At 40.2% G+C, this 12,951-nt stretch overlaps 2 protein-coding genes across 25 annotated transcripts in view; both read left to right on the top strand.

The window, feature by feature from the left end:
* The window catches only part of LOC124310057 (tubulin monoglutamylase TTLL4-like), a 197,804-nt gene that overhangs the window by 91,392 nt on the left and 93,461 nt on the right, over window positions 1–12,951 (top strand). For 2 of the 18 annotated variants that reach the window (XM_046773618.1, XM_046773617.1), the window contains 2 exons: window positions 384–882; window positions 2,074–3,759. The exons of the other annotated variants lie outside the window; for them this stretch is intronic. In XM_046773618.1, coding sequence (XP_046629574.1) covers window positions 2,092–3,489 — 1,398 coding nt within the window. In that variant the 5' untranslated portion in view covers window positions 384–882; window positions 2,074–2,091 and the 3' untranslated portion in view covers window positions 3,490–3,759. Of the gene's footprint in view, window positions 1–383; window positions 883–2,073; window positions 3,760–12,951 lie in introns of those variants that run through there. 18 annotated transcript variants of the gene reach the window in all.
* Window positions 4,375–12,934, top strand: LOC124310060 (uncharacterized). Of its 7 annotated transcripts, none has more exons than XM_046773627.1 (4): window positions 4,376–4,887; window positions 6,402–6,493; window positions 7,520–8,954; window positions 10,251–12,934. In XM_046773627.1, exon 4 carries the CDS (start codon window positions 10,268–10,270, stop codon window positions 11,687–11,689), a length of 1,422 nt encoding a protein of 473 aa, XP_046629583.1. In that variant the 5' UTR covers window positions 4,376–4,887; window positions 6,402–6,493; window positions 7,520–8,954; window positions 10,251–10,267; the 3' UTR covers window positions 11,690–12,934. The 7 variants fall into 7 exon arrangements, with proteins under 7 accessions (XP_046629587.1, XP_046629585.1, XP_046629586.1 ...); XM_046773628.1 differs by lacking the exon at window positions 4,376–4,887 and adding an exon at window positions 4,906–5,478; XM_046773631.1 differs by lacking the exon at window positions 7,520–8,954 and having other exon boundaries at window positions 4,375–4,887.

The raw sequence follows: 12,951 nt of genomic DNA, 5'->3' as shown, positions 1-12,951 counted from the left end.
AGTATCGTCTTCACTTTGTTGCGGTAGGTCGGTAGTGGTAATCAAGCTATCTCGACGTTACTTGATTAGATAAGAGTCTCTCCGACTCGAAAGAAAGATTTAAAATGTTCTCAGTCGTTCAAATCTTGGATGAAAAATCAATAAAAATTTCAACCCTTTCCATGGACCAAGCATCTGCGATTCGTTTTACCAAGTGACTTCATTTCGAATCGTGCAGTAGAAGAGCGACCCGAACGAACAGGTCGCGTACTCCTGTACCTAATTAATCTATAGCGCTACGCTAGGAAAAGGTAGCATTAATTAATTAAGCGAGAGGAGAGGGTTGTAGAAAGAATGTTCGAGATGCAAAACATAAAGTATACTTTATTTTTTATGTTTCACAGAACGATCTCTAGACTGAAACGCAGCGTCGTGTCGCGCTTGAGGTTCACTCGAAGACTGGCCAGAACAGCTGATCCGGTAATCCTGGCGACAGACGAGATCGTGGAAGGGCAAGCAAGTCGCGAGATCCTTCCGCGAGCCCGTGTTTACGCCTGATACTAAAGCACAACAAATACACGCAACATTCGGTCACCCACGAGTTGAATCGCTCGTGTCCTTGACATTGTTACTTGTTACACAACGTGCTTAGTACTTGGCCGCAACTTCATCGTTGTCTCTGTTCCGCCAGCACAACGTCGTTGACCGCCACTGAAATCGCTTTCACTTAACGTCCCTCACGCTACGTAGACACCGACCAGGAAAGCAAGCTGAGATTAGACGGGTTAGTAAAAACCAAAGCCAAAGTCTGTAAGAAAGAGACTGGGCTTTAGAAAAGCTCGGTGACGCACGCAGGGCTCACCGGACAGGACACCGGCGAATGATCTTAAACCGAGGAATGAGGTGAGTCAAGTTTTTCTTCTCACCGAAAATATGTCGTGGGTGAAATACCTCGGCGATATTTCATTTTCAATCGACTGACTAGATGATTCTTTCTCAGAGATGGATAACTTGAATGGAATGGGGCTTGCGAAGCGAAGCTTGATTTTTAAGTAGGACATGACATTTCAGAATTACATACATAGGTTTATGAATTTTACGGGTTATTCTTTCGATTATTGTCAGTAAACAGAATGAATTTTACATTGCGGTATCGTATTTTTGTGTAATATCAAAATGTTCGACTCGACAACTCGTTTGATTATTGAGAATGAAAATCTTTGCCTTTTACATTTTTGTACAACTTCTGTCTACCTCGAAATTTAATTTCTTTTGGCTTTTGTGATAACAATTACGGTTTGAAACTTGGACGGGTAAGGTTTTTTGTCTCGCCTTCGGCTCGTACCGTGAACCTCACGTCTTGTTAAAATGCCTCATCCATACTCGTTACGAAATGTACTGTTCTAAATCAAGTATAAAAATATGCCCACATTTGCTCAGTGCAACTATTAGCGCAGTCCACAATGAAAAGGAAATTTCATTAAAAGCAGGTCCGACAGCTGATAAGATTTGCTGTTTTTAAATTCGGGAGTTATTATATCAATGAAAATTATAGTTATCGCTAATTGACAAATCAGATATCGGTTACAAGGTACAGCTATAACTAATTTAGAACATGATGTATTTCAACAATAATCCATGCACTATCAAAAAGATTATTCATTCTTATCGTTTGACTTTAACATCTTCACCAATAGTTGACATTTGAGTAAAAAATCCTATCAGAGCATGGAATGGTTGAACAAGTTCAGTTCAACCAATTTCTTTCTCAAAGTTTCCATCATCATCCATGTAACAAACGAAAAAGTCATCTGTTCTCTCTCATTTGAATAACTTTTAACCACTCTCTGACAGTTTCAAAATTTGAAATCACATGCATTTATTACCACGAAAGCCAGACGATCTTGCAACAATTAACCAACCTCGCGCAGTAATTGAATTAGTGATCGATTGAATGCGCATGCGAATGTCTACCACAAGCAATGAAAAAAAAAAAAAATACAAGTTTTGTCACCCGTTAACTACATTAAAAATGCAAAAACTTGGAGTTACTAGCGCTGTGTAGTTCATACTTTGGAATTTGTATGCTTGCAGGCGAAGTGATTTGATGAGATGCCGAGATTGAGAGTACCGAAATCTTTGCGGAAAGCAGCCTTGGACGGCCTTGCAGCTTATTTCGCAGATTACGTTGACCAACTATGCGTAAAACGGGCGTTGAGTGACGTACGCCAAGCCATCGTTCTGATCAAGGAATACACGCATCCTTGTCTGCCACCAAGACTGTACAATGAGGTCTGCAGGAAATTCCTGGCCAAGTTTTTGTGGATCCAGCGAAATCGGAATAAAACTCACCCTGCGAGCCATAACAGAGCTGCACTGGAAGTATTAATGGACCTAGATATTGTCGGACTGCAATGTGTCGGTGAGATAATGAAATATTTCGATCCTGCGGACGCGGGCAGGTTTCGAAGGCTGAGCGTACTGAAGCTGCATCACGTGTGGAACCATATCGGACCGAAGAGCCTAGAAAACTTTGACTTGCGAAATCTTATCGAACTCCATGTAACCTTTTTGTGTGTCGACCGTGACCTCGAGGTTGTTGGAGCGAACTGTCCAAAGTTGCTCGTTCTGCATATCGAGGAATCTAGACGCGTTACCGACAATGGATTGAAAGCCCTTCGTCCGTGCTCCGAGTTGCGCGTCCTTTGCGTCGCCGGGTGTCAAGTGACCGATACGGGGATAAATGAACTGCTTTCTACGAACAAAAAAATTATCGAATTCAACATCGGGCGCCACGCGATTTATTCCGCCGAGGAGAGCTTTGACGTATTGTCGAGGCCCAGATCGTTAGTCTGTCCCTTCATGAAACGATTCTCCATAAAATGCCACTCGATTACGGACGAGCATCTGCACGCTATCGTAGAGCTGTTCCCAAATTTGACTTATCTTCGCATCAACGGTGAAATCAAAGGCGATCTCTGCACGTTAAAGCGACTCGATAAACTCATAGTGCTCAATTTTATTGTCAGTAGATACAATTATCAATTGCCGATGGACAATATGAACGAGCTTTTGACGAGCATTGGGAAAAATATCACCATGTTGAACTTGAAGCAGCTCACCCAAGCCGATTTGAATTTTATATGCAAAGTCTGCGTGAATATCGAGCACTTGACATTTCATTATCCAAAATATTCACCCCCACGTCCAATGGTAGTGCCTTCGTTTCGGAAATTGAAAATGTTCGAATGTATCATTCATCCTGAATATACAGGCGATTCGCGTATCCTGGAATTTTCTACAATGCCGGAACTTAGACATCTTCGTTGCTACGACGAAGTTCTCAGTCGCGGTGAGTTCATGGAATCCCTAGAGCTCATTCTTTTCGACCACAAAAGGTTTCCAAACTTGAAGACAGTTTTTGCAAGCGGAATTAATGCCGAAATCTGCGAACGGATGAATCAGGCTGCAAAACAAAAAAACATTAACTTCTTTATTCAACCGTATTAAATGATTTGGTAAACTGTATCTTTAACATTGTTCAACATAAAGTGCATTGCTTTAGTTTTGGAAGTGAAAGTAAACTGAGCAATCTAATAATCTCAACGTTACAATACTCTTATAGATTTGTCGGTTACCTTACAATTACACATTGACTACTGCATACTATATTCCGAAAAAAACTGACCATTGTGAGTTAAAAACCGAAATATACCGTAACATATAAAATCGAACAATTCATTCCTGTACATATTTAGAATAAAAAATTCTCACTTTCAAGACCTGTCCATCTCATTACAGCTACTGGCCACTTGGGCAAAGATAAAAAATACGAGCTGACAGCGATCGAGCATCAAAATCAAGGCAAAGCGAAGGAGATCGTGATAAGAAAGTAAAAGTGGTTCGTACAATTTCTACATCTGCTGAGGCTGAAGTTTTGTATCCAAGCAGAAAATTTCTGAACTGTAATTTTAACCTTATTGCGGTAGGTACGTAGTTATAATCAAGCCATCTTGGCTGTGACTCGATTAGATTAGAGAGTCTCTCCGGATTCAGATAAAGATCGAACAACTTGCCATTCCTTTAAACTTGAAGTTGTTGACGTAGTGCTAAAAAGGATTCGAAAACCCCGTTCTATACACAATTCTGAACAATTACACTACAATACAATTTCATTTAACGCAGAAATAAAGAAACAGCACGGTTCCTACGAAATTGCAATAGTAAATTCGTAGTATTCTTGCCATTTCTTTATTTTTACGTCAAATGAAAATGTATCGAAGCGTTTTTGTTCAGAACTGCGTATAAAACGAGACTTTGAGCCCTTTATCGCGTTTGAGATACGCGGACATCGATATTTGGAGATATGTACGATAAAGTCGAAATCGTTTTGGAGCATCCCCTTAAGATAACAATTTATCAATCAGAAATCCAAGCCTCTCTGGGACAAGGCATCTGCGGCTAGTTGTACAAAGTGGCTTGATTTCTAATCGTACAGTAGATCAACGACCCGAATGAACGCGTCGCGACTTGCTGTACCTAATCAATCCATGGTTTGGTCACTCTCGAGCTGAGTCACTCGTGTCCTTGACATTGTTCAGGCGGCAGCGAAGTGGTGGGGATGGAGAAAAGAATCGCTTGGCACTTAGCTGTGCTTCGCCGTAATTCCGTTGGCACAACGTCGCTGACCGCCGCCGAGATAGCTTTCGCCGGCACGTCGCTTTCGCTCCTCACAGACACCGATTCGAAAAATATCTTGATCGAAAATTCATTGCTGGTGAAGAAAAAAAACCACGCAAGCTTGAGAGCTTTCGTGTTATTTTTATGACTTGGCCAATAGAAAAGCTCAGTGACAAGCAGGGCTCACCGGTCAGAACGCCGGCAAACTGTGTTAAACTGAGGAATAAGGTGAGTGACGTTTTTTCTTCCGACGAAAAATACATCGTCGTTGAAATACCTGGGCGATATTTCGTTTCGAGTCGATCGAAACCTCCGCGAGAATTCGGTACAGGTTAGAGTAATCTCCGATTCCCGCGCAAATGTCCGCGATTCTGCGCTCATCGATCATTCTCGACTGATCGAATGTAATGGCGGCTCGGTCACGTGACGACGCTGTCGCTGTTGCCGAAGCTTGTCGCATAGGCGCTGCTGGGTGTCTCGTGCCACCTATTTTTAGATCGCGTCGAGAAGTGGGAAAGGAAATAGTAGTGGGAACATGATGTTGTATACCTACATCATGAGTGGGAAGAGGTTTGTAACCTAGGGTGTATTCCGAATTATACTCGCAGTACTGCAAGTACTGGCAACCGCGTTCCGAAATCGCGCGACAGATTATTGCCGCCAGTCAGTGACGTAATGAAATTTGTGACGTTGTTGACTGCTACTGCGAGAGAGAGAGAGAGGGAGAGAGAAAACGCGCAAGCGCAACGCAGGAATAAGAAAGGATGACGCAACCACGTGGCAGCTCGTGCATATTACACTGAGAAGGGGAGTGCCAAGGTTGGGAAATAAAGTTTGGGGTTAGGCGGCACGTGGTTGCAGTACTAGCCCATAGTGTTACAATGCCCCAGCCATTTACGAGAAAGACAGAAAGATTCACAATGCTGAAATAAAACATGTTTACAGTTTGAACTTCGTTGTATAGTTATTTTTCAATTAGAAAAAAGTGTGTGTGTCAGCTCCGACGCACGACTGGAGTTTACTCCTTACGAACGATAATTATGATATATATCGAATAGAAAAAGAGGGTAAATGAACGCATTTTCCAAAATGATAAGAGAAACAAACATATATTTTAACTTCAATCACTTGATGATTTGTTTAATAGTATATAAAAATACACGTATCAATGCATAGAAGTACAAGAAAACTTTAAAATCAAAACATTAAAAGTTGATGGTTAGGTTGCTGTTTGTGTACGTTGTATCGATACAATAAATGCTACTATAGGTATGTATTTATTATACAGCATGCATACCCTGTACTCGGCAGCAGTATACAAGATGCGGCAGAACTTCGTAATACGCAGGCGCACGCACACACACACACACGCGCGCGCACACACACACACACACACACACACACACACACACACGCACACACACATATACGCACGCATTCAACTCTCAGACCAGAGGTAGTGAACTATACAGTGAGACTACGAAGCATCGCACAAAGAGGAGGCCCCGAGTATAGGATACGCTCTGTAATGTATTCAATCTGATTCTTTTGCACGTTCAATCCTACAGATATATATGTTTATCTCTTTCTACTTAATGCCTCCAAGTTTCCGAGTGTTACACTTGATTTTACTCCGCATAAAATTATCGTACCCGGCCGAATTGGTGATATTGAACAGCAATTTGATCGTTCAAATATATTTGAATTCCGATTCAACTAATTGTAAAATTACAATCCTTCAGGTGCACGGGTATTTGATTGAATCCTTCATCCTTTGAAGTGGAGGATATCCTTGTGCAGTGATCTCTAAACGTGGAGCTTTGATCCGTGGCAGGTATACCGATAAATTGAAGTTCTCGAAGAATTTCTCACTCGTCGGTAACAATTTGCTAAAGACCCTTGGCCCACTGTTGCGGCACAGGACAGGACAGGACAGGACAGGACAGGACAGGATCGGCACAGGACCAAACAGCTCCGCTGCACACTGTTAGTGTAACGCAGTAACAAGACCGTTAGGCGTAAATAACCCTTACCATTTTGTATGAAACCAAAGATTTTTTACGATTACTATTCGCAGTTGATCCCAATAATCAAAGATGAATCGGCAAATCATTCCATTTCTCTAAAGTTTTAGGTTTTAAATTGATAAACATAAAAAAAATTTAAGTCATGCCAAGTTGAATTCCTTTCGATTCCTACGAATTTGAAATGTTTAAAAACGGGATTCGTCAATTCGTGTTCACTCAGTGGGGCTACTTTGAGAAGAAGTTGCTCACGAACTATGCACTTTATTTACGTGTACGATTCCACGCAAGATATGAATCCGTTCCGATACTTGTAGAAGGTATACACACGTATTGAAAGTTGTATGGTATCCACATGTCGAATCATTCTGACGCAGTTGTTTAGAAAGAAGATCCGTGTAGCGGACGAGGTATTGTACAGTCAATGAGACCTCCGTTTAATTTTCGATGAACTTTGAACGACGTTATTAGGGACAGTATAATGAGAGCATGATGAGAGATTACGTTTAGGATTTGATACGAGAAAGTCCATACGAACATAGAAGGGGTAGAAAAAATATTCATCTATCAACTTTGTTTATCAATTATGTTCACCGATTGTAGAATATGACACAGGTAAGATCAAAACGCAGAAAATATTTAATGAAATAAAAATGCATTTTTTTCTTTTTCTTGTTCAAATCGTTTTTGAAACGGACTAAAAAGTATAAAATAATATCTTCTAGCCCCGTACTTTTTAGTCCGTTTGAAAAACGTTGTGAATTAAAAATTTTATTGGACGTTGGTCTTAAAGCGCGTCAACTTATCGGATTTTATGTTTGGATATGTTATTGCAGAGCTGCTAGTCCTTCTTTCTGAGATGCCTAAATTGAAGCAAATACCTTCCCTGGTAAGCATAGCTCAGGAAACTTTGCTGGACTATGTTGTGCAGCGTTGTAAACAGCTAGGCGAACCAATCACGGTCGAAGAGTTTTACTTCCGTATTGCTCGTCTCAAGAACATTTTGAAGGACATACCTTCAACTTTGTTTGCGAATCTGGAAATTTACAACAAATTTCTCAAGAAATTCTATCAGGATCCACGTGAGACCTACGCAAACTGTGGCAACGCTCCGTTGGCGATCATATTCGATATGAACATTCCTGATCTATGTTGCGAAGGTCAAGTTCTGGCCACTCTTGACCGTCATAACGCACCACGGCTCAAAAGTCTGGAGACGCTGGACCTGACGTATTTCCCAGACACTGAATCCAAGAGTCTGGAAAGATTCCAACTGCAACATATCACGACATTGAAACTGCCGACTCACTGTACATTGAAGCATCTTCGAATAATCGGACAGAGGTGCCTGAGGTTGAGAAACCTGGATGTTAGTAACTCCAAAAAAGTCACTGATGCGGGATTGACGGCCCTGAGAAAATGCTCCGGGTTGGCCTGCGTCGATATTTCCGGATGTAAAGCGGTTACTCGGAAGGGGATCAAAGAATTTCTGTCCAACCACACAGGCTTAAAGCAGATCCATTTGGAATGGGTCGAAACGGACTCGACTGACCCGAATGAGTTTGTGCACCCGAACATCGAGCGTCTCGGCATCGCATCCACTCGTCCTCTCCTAGACCAACACCTAAGAATAATTGCTGAAAGATTTCCCAACTTGACTTCGCTTAAATTAAACAACTGTCGGTGCACAGGCGACTTGTCTTTGCTGATTCCGCTCGAGCAACTCACGGAGTTTGAATTTGGGAGATGCTGCGCCTTTGATTTCGACAGTTTATCACGACTACTGGCAACTATTGGCGGCAGGATTACTTCGCTGAAAATCCTCTGGTACAGAGAGGGACTAACGCAGAATGACTTGAATTTCATATTCTCAAAATGCGTTAACATCGAGCATTTCGGATTTAGCTACAAACCGTTTCGAGCATCGGAACGACTGGACATACCGACTTTGCCCAAGTTGAAGACACTGGAGTGTTACTTACTTCAGATTTACAAACGACGCAAAGTAGAAATTATCCTGAATCCAATGCCCGAACTCAAACAAATATCGTACTCTGGATTCAGCCATACTCATCAAACAATCGAAGCAATGATATTAAGTGGGATGAATTTTCCTGAGCTTGCGGTGATCGGCCTCAACTATGAAATTAACGATTCGCAACGTATGGAGAGTCTTAAAGATATCGTTAGAGCAAACAATATTGATTTGATCTTCGAAAATTACGTTCCACCGCAACCTTGAATCTCCTGACTCCGGAACTTCTATTTTTAGTAAATCTCTTTTTCTATCACTCTTACTGGAAACAATATTTTTATAAACATATAATTATGTTAAATACCCGCATGCTGATAATTATATAAAGATACTCGTTAAGTGTGTTCAAGCATTTGTAAGATGGAAACTTATTTGTAAGTTTGAACTCTAAAGTGATGAAATCATTTGTAAGATGGAAACTTATCTCTAAGCTAGACCTTTAAAGTGATAAAATAATTCAAGCTGTAACTAATTTTGACTCTTTTGCTTCTCTTGTCAGTTTATGCTTTTATATGCGGATTCAATCATTACTTATACTTTAAGCTGTTTACATTTTTTACTGTGAAGTTTTTTTTTTTTTCTTCGTGCGATGAATTCAATTTTGAAATCTTGACATAAACAACATTTAATACACTGTTTGCTTCGCTCATGAATTTCAATACATCGAACGTGAAATACGTACTGAATTTGGCATATTTAATTACATCTAACTGCCAATTTGACACATACCGAATTACATTCTTATCTCTGCTTGTCTCTGCAAATATTGTGTCATGTAATATGTCAATCATTATTCTGTTTTTCTCATAATATTGGTATCATTTAATTATTTTGTATTATTAGTACTAATTACTCACTATTTCTCAATTATATCTTCAGATCTTTATTTCTAATTCATTTTTATTTTTATTATTATGTTACTTATTTTATATTATTTATTTATTTTTATTCTGTTATATTTCTTTTCTACTTATTATTCTAAACCTAATTACCGACTTATTTTTAGTTATTCCATAGCTTTGTAATTTGCTTCAGGGTGCTACCAAGGCATAATAAACTGCACAATCAATCAATCAATCAAATACGTTACATATTCGGTTTCATGTCGCTTTATTTTGACTTTGTCATTTTCAGCCTTATTGTTATCGTTATCACTTTAATATTCTCGAAAAGGCAAGTTGTTGAGCATTAAATTTTTTTTCATAATTCCAGCTATACTTCGTTTGGGCGCCGCTCGCATTTACATTGAATTATGATGACTTCATTTTGCTTCTCACCTTCGTATGTGAAAACGGTTAATTGCTGGGCACCGCAATTCATAACGTTTAGAAATTGAATTGAATCAACCTCTGAACCAGAGAAACATCGTACATATTATAAAAACTTTACAGTTCAAGGCAGTTTTTCAATTTCATTAACGATAATTGTAGGGTTGATATCCGTGCTCTATCCGCCCTTATTATTTCGACTGGACAAATTTCTCTCTCCGCAATCAGAAATCTGCTTCGATGTTCACTGAATTCTGATTTCAGGTGATCCAACCGAAAAGATGGCTAAACTAAAGCAACCGACTCCTCTGCACAAGATGGTCCTCAACTTGTTGATCAAGATCGTAATCGACTATTTTGTCAAGCTCAGTAGTGTGGGGTCGTTGGACGATCTTCGCCGGGGTGTTGCTGCGGTCAAAAAGGAAATATGCAGTCACATTCCTCGCGAATCGTCGGCAGAGTTTCATAACAGAATAATCGAGACACTTCCATATAATTCGGGAGAATTTCATACAGTTACCTGGATATTTTTTCCGGAAAGCTACCTAAACGCTGTTCTGGAAATCGTGATGGACGTCGAGATTCCGGGACTAAAATGCGAAGGTCTAATCGTGGCCGGTCTGAATCCTCGCGACGCTCATCGACTCGACGGTTTGACGGTGCTGAACTTGTCGTCTTATCTGGAAAGAATTCCCACGAGCTTCGGACGGTTTCGTCTACAAAATTTGACGACGTTCGTCCACCGGGAACATTGCACCGACGTCGACCTGATCGTGGTCGGACGAGATTGTCCGAAGCTTGAGACCCTGGACGTTACCGACTCAGAGAAGGTCTCTGACCGAGGACTGCAAGCCCTTGGTCAATGCTCGAAGTTGCGCACTGTTCGCGTTGCTCTCTGTCGAGTGACAAATCGAGGCATTAAGAAGCTTCTGTCGGATCACAGGAACATCGAGAGGTTGGCCGCCTGGCCGGACAACGGCTACGACGGGTTCAATTGCTTTTCCAACTCAGACTCGACGAAATTTTCATCGATAATCAACTTCAACGTGTTGATGAAACGAATCAGAACCACGCACCTGAATACCATTGCAGACAAGTTTCCCAGCTTGACTTTTCTCGGGATTCATGGATGCCTCGTTACTGGATACCTCGACCCCCTTTTGTCTTTCGGCAAACTCTCTAAGCTCGACTTTAGAGCTGCCACTGGTTGGAATTGGCCCAATCTCATCCAAGTATTGGCGGTTATTGGCGCTAACGTCACCGAACTGAAGACCGCCTCGAATCGCGAAGATTCTAAGCCCGAATCCTTCGTGTCGCAGAGTGACTTGGATCGCGTGTTCGAGTATTGCGAGAATGTCGAATGGTTGAGCTTCGATTATCTGCTGGAAAAAGACGGCGAAGAACTAGTGGTACCACCTTTTCCAAGGATGATGCACTTCCACGGTCATGTTGAACGGAAACACCACGTCACGTACAAAGCTCTCTTGATATTCGGGGCGATGCTGAAGCTCGAAGAACTGCTCATGAATGGATTTTACATCACCGCCGATTTCATAGAGTCGATTATTTTAGACAACGCGAGATTTCCAAACCTGACTAAAATCATGGTACCTGTGATTTCTGGTTTTAACAAAGGCTATGGTGACATTCGTCGGATCGCGAAAGAGAATAATCTTGATTTTAGGATCACGGGTGTCTTGTAGAAACGAATCCCTCAAAATTTCGACCCCGTATTGGTATTTTTGTTTTATACTGTAACCCGGCTCGATCAATTCTGCTGCTGGTCTGCGAATGACATTCATCAATTTTTAAAAAATTACGGCGTTTTATCTGGTTCAATTAGTTTATCGACCGTGCCTTTATGTTATTGCATGTCGTAGTGCTTAACAAAAATCATTGTAACGAACTAATCCAGCCATGTACGATATATCGAATTTTTTTTTCTTTTATATTAACGTATATATCTACGTATATATAACGTATATATCTATATCTACATACGTATGTATGTATTTATTTATTTACCGTGGAATAATATTAATGGCATTGATTTCAACTATTCGGTATGGAATAAATCTAAAGATTATACTTCTTTGCTGCATCGAATAATTCTTTTTTGAATTATAAAACGATTTCTTCGCCATGCTTAATCGACATTTTTGGCAAAATCAAGAAATAAATTTTCTGTACGACATATCGCCTGGTGTCCAGTAATTAGAAAACAAGAAATGGATGATGCAATGACCGTCAATAATATTCCACAGTAGTTATTAGCCGATATCTTGTAATATTTTGTTTAATGTTAACTTGTTATTTTGCACCAAAAGATTATTGTATATATTGACATCCTCTTATAAATATAGAAATATTTGGACCAAAGAAAATGCATGCATTGTTTCTGCGATTTCCTGTCGATAATTTCACCGACATACGACGGAAAACCTAAACTGAGTATCGTAAAAACTAAATTGAGTATCGTTGTGTCATGTAACCCGATTCCTTCTCAAAGTCAGGCGAATAAAGACAGAAACGGATCTATTTAGGAATGTTTCAATCTGTTTTAGCTGACTGATGACACGATTCGACAACGATACTCGATAACGTAAACTGCTTAAGGTTTCTACTGTTTTTGTTTCATTTTAGGGTAATAAAGTAATATTTTTCTACGAAATATTTTTCTACAGAAGGGAATTCGAGATTCACATGAGAAATAATATTGCGTGAATTTTTTTTTCTACAGGAGATTCGTTATACCGAATATTTTTCTACACAATATTTCTCTACAGATTCGAATAAACAGGCATGCGAACGTCTACCGAAAACAAAAATACAAGTCTTGTTGTAAGATTCTTTTGAATAATCACATCACGCGCATTTGTGAGTGAAAAAAAAAATCACACCTACATCTTGATGGTGCAATAAATTTAAGATACATAACGTGATACATTTTTATGTATCTCTGTGT

The sequence above is a fragment of the Neodiprion virginianus genome, chromosome 1, assembly GCF_021901495.1.
Source record: "Neodiprion virginianus isolate iyNeoVirg1 chromosome 1, iyNeoVirg1.1, whole genome shotgun sequence".
NCBI classification, from domain to species: Eukaryota; Metazoa; Arthropoda; class Insecta; order Hymenoptera; family Diprionidae; genus Neodiprion; species Neodiprion virginianus.
Note: the sequence above shows the minus strand (reverse complement) of the source record. Positions and strands in the feature narration are given on the sequence as shown.

Excerpts from the sequence above, each read along its gene's own strand:
- LOC124310060 (XM_046773625.1), top strand. The coding sequence starts at position 7,498 with ATGTTTGGATATGTTATTGCAGAGCTGCTAGTCCTTCTTTCTGAGATG.